Genomic DNA, 19538 nt, shown 5'->3' with positions numbered 1-19538 from the left:
ACATTCATAAGTTGGAGGTGACTTGATGGCACATAACAGTAGTAGGGGTTTTAAGATATGTGAGATGTTAAGGGCTGGTTTTACCAATGCCACCCCCTGCCACTGAGGTTTCATGGCCAAGCAGGGATGTTAATCCAGGTCTCCTAGTCTGTCACCCTGTCCACTAAACCAGCTCTCACTGTTTAGCTACCTCTACTAAAAGCAGAGTGACTAGACAGCAAGCACCAGCACACAGCTCATAACCAATCCTCCAGGGTTTCCATAATTCTTTGTCTTACTGTGTCATGTGAACTGGGCCTTTGTAATAGTAAAGCTTTTTTCACCACCCAATGTTTTCAGTATGTTTACTTTGGAACTTCATTCAATAAGGGAGAAAATATCACATCATTGATACATTTGAATATAACACTTTAAAAAGTGGTTCCCCATAACTGTATTTTCGAATTCCAGTTTGCCAGCCATCAAGAGCATGCAAATGGCGATTCACTTTCCTTTAAGTCCTTCCAATCCGCAAGGAATTTTTCTGAAAGTATTTTACATTTGGCAGCTTTGTGCATGGTAAGCAGTGAACTTATAAATTGTCTCCGGGCTGGTACTGTGGTTCTGTTGCTGTAAAATAGTCTTCTAAGAAAGACTGGATATATTCAAATGTAGGTCTTTCATCAGGATCTTTCTTCCAACACAGTTTCATTAATTCATGGAGAGATTCTGGGCATCCTTGAGGGCAAGGCATTCTATAGCCACGTTCCACTTGTTCCAAAACTTCTCGGTTCACCATACCTACAATTATATGATAGGGTTTGATGCTTGTATCCAACAGAATAAGGAAGATTTTTAACATTATCATTGCTCTTCTGGACTTTAAGTAAGTAATGCGAATTATCATTTGTGTAAGCTAAACTAGTAGTTCATGGGCCCACAGATGATGTTGGACTACAGCCCTATAATCCAGAAAAAAGATTATTAATATTCATGTATGATGGGAACTGTGGTTCAACAACATCTGAAATCAGAGGCTGGGAACTGCTGCACTAAAATATGAGTGGATTTAATGTACAAACCAGAATTCATTTGCCAGTCATGAATTGTTTGTGGTCAGCAAACCAAGATCTTAAACCAAAGTTTGATATAGGTTGTTAACTACAGTTTGTACTACTTGTGGTCTCTTGTTATGCATAAAATCAGACACTGTGATTTGCTCTGTCACTTCTCCCTCATGGTTTGCTTGGTGTCAGAATGGAAAAGTAGAATGACTGACAAATAAATCTTCAGATTTGACAAAGCTGTTGATGTTTTTTCCCCAAGCAGTTTCCTCTCTTCTCTCAATCTGACTGGGGGAAGTCTCCTTCCCCAGCCTGTCCCCTTTCTACTAACATATGCGTCTGCCAAAGGAGACATGTGACTGAACAGATGAAACATGCTCTCCTATCCATGATTCTGCTGAAGATTTTTTTTAACAATCCTGCATGCAATCCAACTTTACATAGGAAACATGCTTGTTTATTTCTATCTAATAAATCACCTCCTTCCTTTCCTGGAATAAGAAGATCCATCCTCTTGCTCTCCTAATTAGCATGCTTTATTACTCTTTTATGTGCATGTTGTTGTTACCAAGATGCTTGAGAGGATGCACACTTGGTAAGTTTCTCCAGCATGGAACTTTTTTAGTCACATGGCTGAGAGAGAAATCTGTTTTCCATTTTTTGCTTCTTTCATTTTTCCTTCCTTCTGCTAGCCTCTGATGCTTTATGACATCTACAGAGAGCAATGAGTAAAACATCTCTTAAAGGGGTGTTTGACTGATTATTCTGCTAGTTACTGTATAAGCAACAATGCAGTATTCTTTTGCAGATCTTTTAAGACATTTTTTTTACCTGGATATGGCACACGGCCCTTTGTTACAAGCTCTGTCAACAATATACCAAATGACCAGACATCAGATTTAATTGTAAACCGACCATATAATGCAGCTTCAGGTGCAGTCCATTTAATTGGGAATTTGGCTCCTAAAAAGGTGAGGAAAAAAACAAACAAAACAACACCTTTTCTTAATATTAGTTATTTATGACTAACTGTTAACTGTTAATAATGCTTTTGGAATATTAATCTTTGTGGAAAAGATGTATTGGGAAAATCCTTTCTAAGTATTAAAACAATATTCAAAGATAAGAACTGATATGGATGTTGAACAGAGTTACGGTATTTCTCATCTAACCTCCTCAAAATGGAATTTGCTCCAGGACAGTTGCAAAGCACCCCTTTGCTTTCCTGATCTGAAACTTAGGATTTAAATTGTCAGTGCAAATTGAGTATCTTGTGATCACAATTTTTAAAAAGCAAATATATTCTGGAAAGCTTATCTATCTAGTCATTATAATTACAAAGAGATGATGATGATGATGATGATGATGATGATGATGATGATGATGATGATGATGATGATGATGATGGTTGGCTTAGCGAGCTAAACAGACATTCAGTTCTTGTTCCAGACCACCTCTGATATCTTAAAACTGGATAAGGTTTGGGATTTGATTCTCTCTCCAGCTCTTAGCTCAGAAAGAAGAAGAGGACAGGCACTGTCCTTCACCAGCTGAGAGCTGAAGGTGAAGGAGGTCTGTCTATATGCCCAACAGGAAAGAGTGGAGGTGAAGGCATGCTTGTTTCCTTCTCTTTCATAGCTGATGGACGCTCCAGGTTGTTGCGCAAGAAGACAAGCCCACTTTCTCTTCTAGCTCTAAGATGGAGTTGGGAAGCTGAACTCATCACAGATCTGTCTTTGTGCCTGGCAAGTACACAGCCGGAACAACTTGCCTTTGCATTCAGACTTTAAGGCTAGGAAGGGGCAGAATTTATTGTCTATCTTTTTTAGGACTAGGTTCCAAGGAAAAATAGGCTCAATTTTGCTTATCAAAGCCTTGCTCCCCTCCATGTGGCCAGTGCTTGCCTAAGCAATATGAGGAAGTTAAGAAAGTGAGCAGCCTAATAACATAAGCTTATCAGTTAAGACTGAGGTTGTTACACCTATACATTCAATAAAACCATACAATGTGATCCTTTTGAGCTTTATCACTTTTGATTGCAAGTAGAAGAACAGCCTTTTAAACAGTATTTTTCCAGGGAAAGTTTCGAGAAAAAACACTTGAAGGGGAAGCCTAGATCACAACCTTTTTTTACTGATGGGCCAATGTTCTACATAATAGGACATCAAAAGAATGCATGGCTCATAATCTGCCTACAGTCTTAAGGAGCAGAGTTCTGGACAGACCACAGCTTGTAGTCTGACTCAAATACGGCATTTTGGAGTGCTCCTATAACTCTCCTTCAATATGCAGTTTTTCAAAGAACCCGCTGAATGCTTAATTATGGCATACTGCAGCTTTTGATAGGGACTTGGAAAAGAGCCTTCAAATAACTTATTTGGAACATTTTCACTTTTGTGAAGACAAACATTTATCCTTGGCAACTGATACAAGATTTACTTTACAATGTCTGAAAGCAGTTTTCAGAAAACCTGCTGGCTCTCTGAGTGTGACACCTTTGAAAGTATAATCACAGATGGGGTTCTAAATCTTAAAGCCTGTTAAACAGAGGAATTTCATAAATTTTGATTTCCACTACCGTGGGTGACAGCAAACAGAACATGCACACTTTCATACTCCTGAAGGACTTTTAATAATACACATAGTACACTGTTGATTGAACTGGCTTGCACTGTTCAAGAAGTCAGATGTAATACTATGTATTAATCCAATAACTGAAGCTCTCATAGCTTGTACAGTAAATGTATACCTTGTCTGGCAGTGTATTCATTGTCCTCTATTAACCTTGCCAAGCCAAAGTCTGCAATTTTGCACACCAGGTTGTCCCCCACAAGAATGTTTGCTGCTCGAAGATCTCTATGAATGTAGTTCATTCTTTCAATGTAGGCCATCCCGTCTGCAATCTTTAAAACATGTACATTAATAAAATAGCGTTCATTAAATGTTTAACACATGCTAATGAAAATATCCACTCTTACATAGAAGACAAGAAAAGTTATATATTAGAGCAGACAGCAATTACCACTCTTTCCTTCATATTACCGAACACCATCACACTGTAATATAATACTAATTTAACAAAGCAGTGTATCTTCATTTGAACAGATACCTGAGCAGCCATATCCACCAGCTGTGGAAGCTTTAAATATTTTCCTTCTCCTTCCTTAAGAAAGTCTAGTAAGCTACCTGCAGAAAGACATTTAAACATAAAATCAGATGCAGCCAGGATTGTTTAAAAAGAAAGAAACAAGTGGGATTACCCTGCAATATTCTTTCCAAAACATAAGAATGTTCCATTAATTCAATACACTAGTGACTTCACAAAAACTTCAAAACATTCTGCACAGGCTTTATTACACTGCAACTGACTTAGGCACATTTCAAACACAAAATTCTGACTATCAATATAAAGTTAATTTACACAAAGAAATAATGTGTGGCCAATCAGTAGTAGAATTTTTTCAATTTCTTACAATGAGAAGATATTAATTTGCAACACCTTAAATTTAAATTGAACACAGGACCCCCCAAAATAAATAGTTTCAACTGCTTTATGAGGCATCAGGTATACGTAAGATGTGTCCTAAGAAGCAAGTAACCCAAGGAAAGGCATAAAAATATAATACTGTGGGTAGTGTTCAAGTAGTAGTGCTTCAAATTATGCCAAAGTTCAGATGGGTAAAATCAGCAGATAAGCATCACATGACCCAATGCTTAGATAAAGTGGAAGTACTAGGTCTTCTGACTGTGTCCAGCAATTATACCTTAACCCTTTAGGAGGCCAGGATGCAGGTGGAATATAGAGACAGTCCTGGACAAACTCTCTTAGACAGAATCTCTAATTCCCTGACAACACTGCTGGGGCAACTTGACTTCTTTTCCCTCCCTCCTGCTAGAATCTGCACAATGGCACTTGTTACATTCTTTCTAAGCAATAAGATGTACAATATGTTGAAAGAACTCTGAATTCTATGTGTTACTGTTGTGTGCCTGAAGAACTCAACTCTTATAGGTGCATGTATACCCAAAGTACAAAAACTGACAATGTAGCTCTCTCCAGATCTGCAAAGTAAAAGTTGTGGTTCTATCCTATATGTGAAATCAGACTGCATTTGACTTATAGGCTGAGTTTGCACTACTGTACAACTTTCCTTGTTACAGGGAGAAGTTGCAAGCTTTTGTACTTCCTCTCCCTTCTCTTCCAGCATGGCCACAAATGGGTTTACAAGCATCTGCTTTCCTTTTCAACTGCCTACTATTTATTGTTAAGCCTGAAATGGCAATGGCAAATAGTATTTTCTATGGTTTGCTCAAGCAGGTCAAACTGTAATTGTAACTATATACACTCATAATACTGAATTGTGGATTAGTGTTAACAGGTGAACAAAACCATAGTTTACACTTAATCCTTATTCCAAGTACTTCTAAGTAAATATTAATTTTATACAATAGGATTGCTGTAAATTTTACATTAAAGATGGTACTAGCAAGTTTTTTTTGGTATAAACTTTCATGGATGGCAGCCCACTTCATCAGATATAATATTCCCATACGAATACTAATATCATTCACATATAACTGCCAAACGGTTCATGCATTTTCCCCCCTACTGAATGCCAGGCAGAGTTATTAAAGCAAAGCAAAGTTTGCTGCTTGTATATTGCACTCTCTGGGGAGTTTGCAATTTAATTATGTAGGCTACACATTGTTCCCCCATTGAGCTGAGTGTTCAATTTACCAAAGTCAGGCTGAATGGCTGAATCAACCTCAAGCTGGCCACCCAGGTTGTGAGCAGAGTTTTGGCTGCAGTGCTGCAGGTTAACCACTGCACTGCAAGGCTCCTTAAAGCTATGGAAATACAAGAAAGAGAAAATGGAGCATTCTAAAGATCTATCAAAATTATGCAGTGAAGACTGCAGGGAGATATTTTAGGAAACTTCATGTTAACTTAATTTTTAGTCTGTTTTCTTGATTTTAAGCGAACAATTAAAAGCTAAGCAATGGAACTCATGATGCATTACTGTTTTCATACCTCTTTAAATACATACCTTTTGTCATGAATTCAGTGACTATGTAGATTGGTTCCTCGGAAACAACAGCATAAAGTGGAACAAGTTTATCATGTCTTAATTTCTTCATGATTTGAGCTTCTTGGAGGAATGCTTCTGGCATCATTGTACCTGGTTTTAGTGTTTTGATTGCTACTTTTGTGGTTCCATTCCATGTTCCTAGGGAAGGAGCGCATTACACTGTCAGTTACGGTAGACAGGCATTGTCAGCACACTAATAAATAAATGGTATGAGAGAAGTGTCAATTATTTCCCCTTACTGCTTTTTAAACATCTTAAAAAACCTAATAAAAAGCAATCTTTTCAAGCCATATAAGCCCAGGTAGCTCTCCTCATCTGAGTTAGACTCTTGGTCAGTCTGGCCAGGACTGTCATGCAAGGCCTCAGGTTACCCAAGACCCCTTTTAAATTGTCAAATGCCAATAAGTGAACCTGGGCTGTTAGCAATAATACTTACCCATCCATACTTCGCCAAAGCATCCCTGGCCCAGCTTAACTTCTAACCGTAAGGATTCCCTAGGAATTTCCCAGGCATCTTTTGCTAAACCCTGTGTTTGAGGCTTCACAGTTGGACACACAGTTGTTAATTTATGACATAGGCCATCAGCGTGATCTGGTAATTAGAAAAATATTCCTTTTTGCAGCCATGCATTTTAAAACAACCACTTTTAAGTTATTTCCAGAAATCCTCTAATTTCAGAAATCCCAAAATTGCTCTATAGGATTTAAGAGATTTAAAGCTCACCTGTATAGTGTTTGACAAGCTTTTGTAAAGATTCAAACTGTGCTCTAGTTGTTATGTAATATCCACCATTATCAAGTTTTCTAATCTTGTAGTGTTTCACATTATCACCTCTGACCTCATCCCAGTCCCGTATGGAGAGGGAATAAGCACCTAGGGGGCAAAAAAGTTGTTTATAAACAAAAGAACAACTGTCTTTCATGCTATGGGAAAACAAAAAACTAAAAATAGATACCTTTAGTGGTTTCACTCTCTCGGACTAAGAAAATACCACGCTGGTTCCCAGGATTTAAAAGCAATCTCTCTGCATCTTTTCTGCCCATCTTACCAAAATACCATCTGGAGAATACAAAGGACAAAATAAGATGAAGTAAATTTTGCAATATTCTGATTAATGCAGCACTATAAAGATAATAGGGGACATGGTGGCGCTGCGGGTTAAACCGCAGAAGCCTCTGTGCTACGAGGTCAGAAGACCAGCAATCGTAAGATCGAATCCACGTGACGGAGTGAGCTCCCGTTGCTTGTTCCAGCTCCTGCCAACCTAGCAGTTCGAAAGCATGTAAAACTGCGAGTAGATCAATAGGTACCACCTCGGTGGGAAGGTAATGGCCTTCCGTGTCTAGTTGTGTTGGCCACATGACCACGGAAACTGTCTACAGACAAATGCTGGCTCTACGGCTTGGAGATGGGGATGAGCACCGCACCCTAGAGTTGGACATTACTAGATTAAATGTCAAGGAGAACCTTTACCTTTACCTATAAAGATAAGAGCTTCTGAATGAATGAGACTATTGATTTATTGAGTCTGTTTTAGCTGGCACCTAAAATAGGCTCGGTGCAATATAATACAATGCAGGCAAGAATCTAACATTTGGATTAATGAGATATTCATTTTTATGTGATCTTATAGTATGTCTTTATTTTTCCTAAAATAGAGCTGGAATCCTTTCTATTTGAACAAGAGTCATCATTTTCTTCTACTTGGCCAGCAGAAGAAACAAGGAATGCTTTCACAGCCACCAGAATCACCCCAATTATGTTTCCCACTTTAATTCTCCCCTGGAAAACAGCAACTTCTACGGGGTACACTGCTTCTTTAAAATAGATATGACACCAAAACTTTGTTTTATTCAAAGTAATGTTTTCTTCCAAAGCTAGACGTGGATTTTTTCACTCAAGAAGTGATCTTCTGTCCTCCAAGTAACATAGAAATTAAACAGCTATCCTCAAAACACAATTCCACTTTCCTGCCATTTGCACAAAACACAGAGAGAACAATGGTGCTGGTTACTAGCATGTCTCTTTCTTTCCTTGTCCTTCATACAAAAGGTAACAGCACCTTGGATTGCTAAGGCTGAAGGTAAATGGGCGATGTACTTCTCCAAAGGTTCTCCACCATTCTCAGAGTTATGTTTTCAAATCTAAATGCAGTTCAAGATCAGTCAGATGCACTCGTTATTTGCAGCAGACATAATGTTAGGTTCATATTGTACTGAACAATAATTCGTTCCATCAAAATGGTTCAAAACCTGCTGTAAATGGTGTTCATTAATAACTCAGCTCTAGCTATTCTATATATGCACAACCTAACAAAAATATCAAGAGCTGCACATGTAGATAACAGACCTCAAGCAGTACTAAGCAGTCCTAAAAAATTAAAATATTCCTCACACACAACAAACCCATTTACACATATACAGTCACAGCCACAGCCTCTTTAAAATATAAATAAAAAGTGTATGGGATTAGTTTCATTATGTCTTTTTACAGGCATTTAGACTAGAGTCATCTCATATCTTTAGCCCATAATTCTGTTTAAAAGTTATGGGTGAAATGACTGACCAAGGAAGTAATAATGCCTTACTCTTCTGCTTGAATCGAATCTGCAGGAGCAACGTAATTGCTAGGAATGTAGCCGGTCTTTCCTGTTGCAATGGATCTTGCTTCCCACCAATCTCCTTCCCTGTGGCAGAAGGGAGCGTAGTTATGTTCAACACATCTAAACAGTAGATGACTTTGTGAAGCACAATAGTATCAACAGATAACTCTCCTCAAACTTAGTTTACTTTAGTACAATACAGAAATGCAGGAAGATATATAATATAATACAAAAATGTGGGAAGATTGTAACAACTGATTGGTTCTCTGTGTTACATAATGTCATATAGGAAATGACTTACAACAACCCTAGAAGGATTTTCAAATTAAGATATTTAAGGAGTTGTTTTACCAGATCCACTGCCCACGTGAGTTTCCATGGCCAAGCAGGGATTCGAACCAAGATCTTCTGAGTCCTAGTTTGTAACTCTATCCACTATAACACATTAGGTATTGTAATACTGCCCCACAAATAATAATAATAATAATAAATTAATTTTGCACTGAGGAACAACAGAGCACAGTAAAAAGGAAAATGTTCAATGACACATCTGCTCAACGTCTGACCAACAGCATATAAAGGTAGGTCTGAGATGAGTTTTAGCTTTCACCTGCAGCTAAAAAATAAATAAATATAATAAAGAAAAATTTGACAGAGGTATGGTGGATGAAAAATCATTTTCATACAGTGGATCAAAGACAATCATTTTCAGAAGGGGAGAAAGCTGTTCAATCTTTTACACCTCCTCTGCATTCTGAATGCTCTAGGACAGGAGTCTCCAAACTTTTGAGCATGAGGGCCACGTCATATATTTTCAACATTTTTGAGGGCTTTAGGAACATGAGCGCACATTCGTACACACACACACACACACATGGATGCCCCCCTGCTTGCCTGTATGCCTGCCCCCCCCCCAATGGAAGCATGGCAAAAGACATGTGGCAAAAATGGATCTCTCTTTGCCACCTTCCCAAACCATTCACATGAGGTGTTCTGGATGCAACAGCTGCCTATTATTGACTCATTTTATTAATGGGTAGCCATCCCAGCAAGGGACAAGTATATTTTCAAGAGAGCCATGCATGCCTAGCAGGAGTGCAAAGGGATTCAGCCTTTATTCGAGACATAGGTAAATGAGAATATATTTACGTGTTATTGATTATCTGGAACCGTTCACCCTTCTTGAACGAAAGGTCATCTGTAGTTCTGGCTTCATAGTCATATAAGGCCACAAAAACAGTAACACCACCTTAGGAAAAGCAAAATTACTCCAATCATGTCGTTTGCTAAACATGAAAAAGAGATGAAAAGCTAGCATACACATATCAAGCACACAAAAGCATTTCCCCAACTTTGATAGGAAAATAAAATAGAAATTCTTATTAAACAAGAGAAATGTTTTAAGATGTTTTAAAATGAAACTAATATTTGATTTTCAATTATTAATTTAAGAACTAAATCCTGACTAGCTTAGATTACTAAAGGCTGACAAGAACAAAAGGTAAAATGCAAGGTCTAAATCTAGTGTCATGATAAAACGTTTTCCTTCTTTCCTCATTGTGCAGCTCTGGGCACATCCCGGAGACTGGGTCCAAGAGATCTCCCCTGGGGAAGAAGGACTGCCAACCCTTCTGATTCTGTTGACAGAAGCAGCTACATCAGTGGACATGCTTCACTGAATTGTTGCCCTAGAGCACTGGTTCCCAACCTTAGGCAACCCAGATGTTCTTGGACTGCAAATCTCAGAAGCCTTCACCACTAGCTGTGCTTGTCTGGGGTTCTGGGAGTTGAAATTCAAGAACACCTGAGTTACCCAAGGTTGGGAACCACTGCCCTAGAGTATACCATTCAGTAACATGGATCTGAACGAGCAATCTGATTTTTCTTTTAACAGAAACCACTGAACATATAAGTCTTTAACTACCTCCATGCCTTTTGTATTAGACACTTACGCCGAATACAGATGATCATTGCTGCAGAGAGCCTTCCTGTTACTACCACCATAGCACAAACCGAATCCAGCAAAAGTTAACAGAATTATTCAAACATAATGTGGGGGATGAGCGGGAGGCTGGCTGCAGAGGTGGGAAGGAGCTGAAGGGACCTTTTTAATTTAGCAAAAAGATTGATATAATTGGGGCACAGTGTATGTTGTAAGTATTAGTAAATGAAGCTTGCATATAGAGAATCCATATGCCTGGCAGCTACAGGAAGCTCTCTATGTTCCATCCCCATGTATGGCTTAGCTTGTTCTGTACTGGAATGTTAATCTCATTATGAGGTAAACTTTGCTTATTATGTGCAAAGGTATCTTATTTTTAGAGTTTTCTAGTCATCAGCATGTCTTGAATGATGTGCACGCCAAACTTATATTTCCTGAAATAAACAATATGTGGGAAATATCTCTGCTTCTATATTTTTCCACATCAACCTTTTAATTTCTAAAAACTGGGTTTCATAAAGTTATGCATCAGTCAAAGAGGCAAAATAAAAAATCATCACTGATTTTTTCCTCCTTAGTTGTCCCTGGGAAGAACACCCATTTACATTACACAGACACACAGTTCAGTAAGCATGCTTATTTACAAACAGTTTCAAAACTTTTAAAAGACAGCACTGGGGTTTTCCAATTCTTTTTTTTTCCCAGAAGGCTTATATCACTTCTGAAACCAATAATTTTTCAGATACAATTTGAATTCTTTTTCTTCAGAGTAAAAAATATAGAAAAATCCCAGGCCTGAATTTCCTAAGTATAAAGGTGTTTTGGTGTAAAAACTATGACATTTCACATTTATATTTAGGTTAAACCTTAATTATTATAGTTTAACAATTTACAAGACAACTGGACCACGTAAAATTAAATTTTTTGATGCAGTAGAGGACTAGAGTTTGATCCTCATATATCTTATTTGTAGCAGTGTAGACTTCAGTGTTGGGAAGTACAGTGGTGCCTCGCTTAACGAGTGCACCGTATAGCGATGTTTCCGTATAGCGATCCCTTTTTCGGGATCGCTATACGGAAACATACCCGATCTTCGCAATGGGGAAAACCCGCATTGCGAAGATCGGGTATTGCGGCGGCCATTTTGGAGCCGCCGAACAGCTGATCGGCGGTTCCAAAATGGCCGCCGGAAGCCCGGAAATGGCTGCCGGCAGCCGTTTTCGCGCCCTGCCCTCGCTTAGCGAAGGCGCGAAAATGGCTGCCAGCACCTGGAATCCTCGCTGAACGGGTAAGTAACGAAGGTATTGGAACGCATTAAACGAAGTTTAATGCGTTCCAATACCTTTCCCCTACCCGTTTAGCGATGATTCCGTATAGCGAGGGTTAATCCGGAACGGATTAACCTCGCTATACGGGGCACCACTGTAGTTTCTCTTCTCCCATATACAATCATACAGTACAATTACATAATATATTTTTGATAAGAGGCCATAGCAAGATAGGAAAAAAAACACAGAGAAATAACACACTTCATGAAACTTTAAGCTTAGCCAATTTCTTTCCTAAGGGAGTCTGTATCTAATATTATTTATGAAATTGTGCTCACCTGTTAAATTAGTAGGATATGGACATGGTGCAGAAGGAAATGAAGAAGATGCTCCTCCAAAAGGTGTCATACCAGATGGGCCACCAAAAGGAGCCACGGAATGGCTGTTGAAATTAACTGATGATCCCTTTACTGAAGGTGACTGGTTTGCTTGATTTGAATCTGATCCATAATGGCTTGCATGAGAAGCAATGGGTTCTGAAGTATTCTCAGTCCCGTATTTCATGGTAGGACCTTTATCTTCTTTACTTTTAATGCATCCCATGGTCTTTCCTGTAGAGGAGAAGATAGCATCACTTCAATGTGACAATATTCTAATCAGATCCTATTCCTTAACCAATTGAAGGGGCTTTTGAAATAAACTGAAACTCCAACTGCTGTACAATTAGACACATTTAATTCCTAAAACTGAATAGACAATAGGCTCCAATCTATGCTTAATATGTAACAGGCACACATAGTATAGTTCAGCTTTTATAACTTCTGGGGCTGTGATTTCTGGGACTTCCGAATCTCCTTGCTGGAACACAACAAAGAAATACCAATGCCCGTTGCTCTTTCAGTAGGTTGGAAGAAGCAAAAAAGAACCAAGTAGAGTATTTCTCAAGGCAAACCAATATTTCTATTCATGTAAAATCTTTGGTGTATTTTGTTGTCACTAGGAACAAAATCCTTTTGGTGCCTTGCCTGGGCATATTTCCAGAAGTTAGGTTACCAACTGGGAGAATCACCTACACAACATGTCCATCAATAGATTCTCTGCCAAGTATAGCTGCCATTTGGCATGTAGAGCAATCTGGCAGATTAATCCTTTCCTGGTACAAAATGCTACTTTGAAGGTGGCGCTCTACCACATATTAAAAAGTCAATGGCTACAGAATGTAAACACATCAAACCCTCTATTCAAGGTCCATCATCTTCCTAAAACTTACACACTGTGAAGCATTTGCCCCCATCCCAGGCCTAAGCCCTTTGTTTCCCCCACACATTTTAAAATTCAGAAACCACAAGCAAGTAAGGTATAAACCTGAGAATCACCTCAGACCACCTCAAAAACAGATCATTTTGATCAGTCCTAATGTGCACAAAAAATATTTTTAGGCAGATAAAGATGTGAGGTACTGGCACACCCCAATATCGCTTTACCCATACTATATCTATATATCTCTATGGCCACTAGGTGGCACAACGTGCTTTTTCAGTTTTGTAACAAAATTCTCTCTCTTTTTGGCAAAGAACTCACAGAAAGTGGGGGGGGCAACCTTCCAGGGATGGACGGCTATGTTCCCCAGACCTCTGGTGGTTGTTTTAAGACATAAAGATTACTGACTACAGTACTTTCAATACACACTTTTCTACTGTACTCTCAAAATAACTATGTATCAACACTGTTGCTAGACAGTGGTTAATATCCAGTCTGTATCTGTTTGCCACAAAATCTATGTCTGATATAACAATATGTGGGATGTATGCAAGTAATTCCCATTTCAATAGCACTTTCCATCAAGGAACAGACTGCTGCTTTTGTTGTTGTTTGAATTAAAAAACATTTGAGAAAGTGAGTTCCCACAGAGCAAAACTGAACAGATTTCAATACAATCACATTTATGGATTAAAGCTAATATGAACAACATTAAGATACAGAACATGCAGGTGCAGCTCAGATTGGGCTTGGATAAACCATATAGTAAAATAGCTATTAGACACATATAACATTAAACTATGTAGTGTTCACAGGAATAAAGTATGGATGATCCTTGATTGTGATCAAGTAAATCTAAATCTGAGTTTGTTTTTTTCTGCTGTAGGACAAATAAAAGAATCCCTATAGGTCTACAGACTCTTTTCAGGAGTTACTCATTATGTTTCATATGTGAAAGTATCAAATTATGTCTGCAGATAAAATGCTGAAGATTTGTTGTACTGTTACGTGTTCTCAAGTCACTTCTAATTTATGGTGACCCCATGAATTAGTGACTCTGAAAGGTCTTTATCATTAAGAGCCGTGCTCAATCTTGCAAACCCAAGACAGTGGTTCATTTATTGAATCAATCCATCTCATATTCAACCTTCTTGTTTTCCTATAATCTTCAACACTTCTCAGAACTGCTGACCTTTCTAATTACCGTAGTCTAGTCTTCTCACGATATGCCCATAGTACAAGAGCTTCAAATTACTGTAGTAAGTTTTGCTTCTAGAGAGACTTCAGGCCTGACTTGATCAAGCACCAACTTATTTGTCTTTATGGTGGTCCATTGTATCCATAAAGCTCTCCTACAACATTTCATGTTTCTGGTGAATTGATTTTTCCCCTGTCAGTTTTCTTGACTGCCCTGCTTTCACATCCATACTGTACACAGTAATCAGGAATACCACAGTATAGACGATCTTGGCCTTGGGCTTCCTATGTTACATCCCTCTGGGATCTTTCACTGTTTCTTAACAGCTGCCCTTCCAAGTATGTAACTCTTCATCTTTCATCACTTTTTGTACTAAAGACGATGTAGTGTTTATAATTTGTTTATTGAATTTCATTCTTAATAGTTTTCTAACAGAACTACACATTTTACTAAGAACCGTTTTGTAGTTGAGGGTAACTGAACTGAACCCACATAGGAAACAAACACAGTATTTGAAAGGTTACACATTAATAGCTTTAGCTCCTACGTATTTTTCACAATGCACCATTTTTTTGTCTTTGAAATTTATATCATTTAACATAGTTTGTCTATTACTAATAGGAGGCTATCAATTTTGCTGATTTTACCACGATTAACCCATGAAATTGGATAACTTAGATTTATAGGAAGAGTATTACCTCCATTATAATGAAATACAATGATATTAGAATAGTAATGCTCACTGTAGTCTCTTGATGACCTCTTGTTCAGAATACATAGCAGTGGAAAAACCTGTTGTACTAGATCTGTTAAGGGGTTTAAGACCTGGACGTGCTATGGTGCCACCAACAAAAATACATATGCTGTCATTATACCCCAACACATTTAGCCAGATTTTTGCTTTCTATTTTTATTCAATGCCATTGAGCATACAGTTTAACATGGTTATTACATTTCAATCCATTTGCCATTTAAAAGCACAATACTTTCCCCACTAGGAGAAACTTTATATGTTATGCTATGTTAGATAACAGGTGCCACATAAAGACAACATTGTACATCTTTATCTGAGGTATGTACAATGTCTTGTAAGTATCTTAATCGTGTAAAAGAAGTCTCATTTTAAACTTCATGCTAAGAATATCTGTTTGGAAACTATATTTAACATTTGTCCTTTCCCTTTGAAAATGCAGTCCCAGGGAATGCATAATTATAACTCAGGGAATGCATAATTATAACTAAAAATATTCAAATGCATTTTAATTACCTTGAAGGTTTTAAAGTACACTTAAACACTCTCCCCTTCCCACTCTCTACGTTTTACAGATTTCTACCCACAGACTTTAACTCTCTTTAGGAACTGTCAGCAGCATTTTAAAATGCACAGTAAAAATTCACAAAGGTACAGGATAATTATAAAAGACATTAGACACAAGCTAATTTATTTTTGTGGTTATAAGAAAGTAAATGCTTAACTTTTCCACTGGAAATGAATGGGAAGCATAAATTGCCTCAGAATACATCTGCTTTGCATGGTTAAAGCAGTCTGCTGCCATCTTAACTTCTATGGCTCCAATCTAAGGAATCCTGGGCTTTGTAGTTTGGTGGGGACTTAAAATTCTCGTCAAGAGAGCTTTAACACCTTCTCCTGAACTCCAGAAGAAAATTCTAGGAATCTCACAAGATTATACATCCCAGGCTGCCAATGGATAGAGTCAACAGAAATGCTTTCAAATAGGGAGAACTTTATAGCATTCATAGAGTGCATGCTTTCTTGGAAACATGTTCCACTGAGTTGACTAATAGTTATTCTCAAGTAAATATGTAGAGACTTCCTGTCTTGCATTTTTTTTGCTGCACTGTATATAATAAATTGGTCTGCTTGTATGATTTCCATTAAAGTGAATTTAGCATAGCATAAAAAGGGAGCAAAGACAGAAAACAAAATATCATATGAGCTATGAAGGGAAGCATGGTTGAACATGCTCTAGGCCTGAACAATATTTTATCTTTATTCTTCATGCCTGTGGTAGTATTGAAGATGATGTATCATTCAATTTTTGCCTTTTTATTTATCTTTAAACCTTTCATTTTAATGTTTAGCATACAGCCCAATGACAAAGGTTTGCCAGCTAAGGGGAGTACTTGATCTGGTAGGAGTCTCTCCACATTGGTCAAATGTCAGATATGACATCACTCTGAAAAATATGCTGGCAGAGCACCAGAAATATGTCACTGGAACAATCTGACAGCAAAATGGCGGAACCTATGGTACAGACAGGGGTGTGTACATAAATTTCCCCAATTTTTCCATCACTTAGAACTCACGTAGATTTCTGTCTGTTCAGTGTGAAGGTCTGAAGAGAAGAGTCTGAGATTGTAAACTGAACATACTTGTTGAGTTCCTGTGACTGGAAACCCTATCTTACCACAGTGGCTGATCATGACACCTCTATAGGTATATTCAACCAAATGTACATACAGTCCTCTGCAGAAATTCACACACTCAATATTGTCAAAAATTTCTGACTGGTAGGTCTTATTTACACCTCTATGTTGAATACAGCAAAATGCCTTAATGAGACTCCTATCTTTTAGTAAGGACCTATTTGAAGCATACTATCAGCAGCAGCTATATTCCACAGAGATATCTCCCAGAGGTTCCCAAACGTGGGTCCCCAGATATTCCTGGACTACAAATCACAGAAATCCTGACCAACACAGCTAGGGGTGAAGGCTTCTGTGAATTTCAGTCCAAGAATATCTGGGGACCCAAGGTTGAGAACCTCTGCTCTAGCCCCATCCGATGCTCACTTAAAAGTTATGCGTTGGCTCCTTCTCTCCTATACTAAATGTTCCTCACATGTGTGTGTGTGGGGGGGGTCATTCCATCTGCACAGTAGTTTTATATTCTGAAACAGCAGTTCTATACTCCAAAATGTTGGGTGTGAGTAAAGAACTACTTGGTTATTTTTAGTAATATCTGACTGTAAATTCAGTTACTTTTGTGGTGATCACAAGCAGTTTACATTGATACTGCCCATCCTTGCAGGTTTCTGGAATACAGATGTTACCATCAACATGATCTTAGATGCATGTTAAAGACTGTAAAATATTTACTGATTTATTTAATAGTATTTCTTTTATGCATTCTATTTGATAGTTATATTATCAGTCACCACTTTGCACTTGTTTCAATGTTAGTACACTTGAAGAAGAGCTTCAGTCAGTGTATGTTGCACATTCCTCACCAAATAAATTTATGTTTTCAAGTAGTAGCTTGAGGCAAGTCCCTTCCTTTGTTCTTCCACTTTAATGCTCTCTCCTTCTTGCATAACTTCCAGAGAGAACTATCCAGGTCACTGCATTTTATCCCTCATGTGGCAGAATTGGATGTTTTAGTTCTCCAGTTATATTCTATTGCAGAATTCGCACAGAACTAGACCTACAACCTATACATCATATTATGTTGCCATCTGCTAAATTGTAAATCTCCTTCCCAAATCACAGCACTTAATATATAGTTTTTCCCTAGGAATCTTCCTATTCTCAAAACCAACCAGAACAAAAATAAAATAAAAACAATGCCCCAATAAATCTGTTAATTTTTGCTACTGGGTATTTTTTGGGATCTTTGCCAATGTAGCATATAAGCACAAAATTACCCCATACGGAAAAGGTTCATACTGGAAACTGAAACAATCTTATGTGGCTTGATCCCACCCCATTTGTCAACTTTCAGTTCTACATGGGAACAAATAATAGAACAGATTTATGTAGTGATTTAAATGCAAAGCCACTGCATTGAATGTCAGGAAAAAGACCCCTACTTTTTTTGGAAACAAAAATTTAAAAGATAAAACAAATAGTTTGTTGTAAATTACTATATTTGTTTAAACAGCACAGTTACCAATTTAGACCAGTTTTCAGACAGCTGGAACTTATGCCAACATTAACTGACAGTGTCTTTTTTTACAAATTCTTTCACAGTTATGCAAAGTTAAATCAATTTGGCACTCTCTCTGGTAGCCAATTGTCTCCTTAAAGTACAAGTCCCATTCACTGAGTTGAATTGCTCCATTAAGGGACAGTTGGCTGGCATGGAAAAGACTGAGTTGACTGACAATGTGCTTCAGTCACAAAGACATTGCAGCAAGATTTTCTAAAAAAACCACAGTGGGTCTCTAAAATAAATAGGCTAGCTGAAGAGGGTATAAAGAATGTTTCCGGGAGAGGATGAAGGTTTTGTGGCCTTATGACTTGGGCCACATTTAAAAAAACAAAACAAAAAAACATGTTTTGTTCCATTTGAAAATACAACAATTAATTAAATATTTTCAATGACTCCTTTTCTTGCTCTTTTATCAAACTGCATGTGCTACATTACACTACCAAATTAAACTTAGCTCTTCACAATATTGTCTGTAGAATAACTGAGCAACAGCCAATTCTATGCATATCTGCTCACATGAGTTTCACAGAATTATGTGCAAGGGACTGCAGCCTAGAAATTTTTGTTTGTCCAACATTTTTGTCAGAAAGATTAGGAAGATTAGGAGATGTGTTGTGTAATTGTTAGTAGAAATAGCCAAACGATAGTAGCTTTGTATTAGTCAAACGTCATGAATTATTACAGTTGTTTCAAAAGAAATACTTAGGAAACAGCTGTGTATCTGTTCTTAAAAATATCCATTTCTGAACCTAAATGATCTAGGCAATTACTGAACAAGGGTAACGGGTTCTTAATGAGCCAAACACTTGAGCTGATGGTTATTCTGGAACTACAGACAATCCTGGATGAAACTTGTGTGTGGTTTTTAAACTGGCCTAAGGATTGAATCTGTCTTGATAACAGTTGATGGATACTAGAGGCAATGAAACCAGTTAAATTTTCTCATAAGTTTTCAGTATCATGACCACAATATTATTTCACATTACCACAGGACTTGGAAGCAGTACTTTGCTAGTTCTGCTTGTAATAGGTTCCAGCAACTAGGGCTGGGAGACTGGTACTCCTTCCCACTGCATTCATGAAACAGGAACATGCAAAATGGCTCTACTAATGACCACAAATTTCAAGCATATAGGAGGAGATGATCTTTCAGATATTCTAAATTCAAACTCCTTGGTATTT

The 19538-nt window shown here is 37.8% G+C and overlaps 1 protein-coding gene across 1 annotated transcript in view; it reads right to left on the bottom strand.

Annotated features, from left to right (window-relative positions):
* Nucleotides 1-330: 330 nt before the first annotated feature.
* Nucleotides 331-19538, bottom strand: part of YES1 (YES proto-oncogene 1, Src family tyrosine kinase) — a 30538-nt gene continuing 11330 nt past the window's right edge. The window contains exons 2-12 of the mRNA XM_020794527.3: nucleotides 12285-12557; nucleotides 9886-9985; nucleotides 8722-8820; nucleotides 7090-7193; nucleotides 6858-7007; nucleotides 6570-6725; nucleotides 6092-6271; nucleotides 4153-4229; nucleotides 3793-3946; nucleotides 1875-2006; nucleotides 331-780 (exon numbers count right to left, since the gene is read on the bottom strand). Coding sequence (XP_020650186.1) covers nucleotides 572-780; nucleotides 1875-2006; nucleotides 3793-3946; nucleotides 4153-4229; nucleotides 6092-6271; nucleotides 6570-6725; nucleotides 6858-7007; nucleotides 7090-7193; nucleotides 8722-8820; nucleotides 9886-9985; nucleotides 12285-12549 — 1626 coding nt within the window. The 5' untranslated portion in view covers nucleotides 12550-12557 and the 3' untranslated portion in view covers nucleotides 331-571. The remainder of the gene's footprint in view (nucleotides 781-1874; nucleotides 2007-3792; nucleotides 3947-4152; nucleotides 4230-6091; nucleotides 6272-6569; nucleotides 6726-6857; nucleotides 7008-7089; nucleotides 7194-8721; nucleotides 8821-9885; nucleotides 9986-12284; nucleotides 12558-19538) is intronic.

The sequence above is a fragment of the Pogona vitticeps genome, chromosome 4 (assembly GCF_051106095.1).
Source record: "Pogona vitticeps strain Pit_001003342236 chromosome 4, PviZW2.1, whole genome shotgun sequence".
NCBI classification, from domain to species: domain Eukaryota; kingdom Metazoa; phylum Chordata; class Lepidosauria; order Squamata; family Agamidae; genus Pogona; species Pogona vitticeps.
This window is presented reverse-complemented; position numbering and strand designations above follow the sequence as displayed.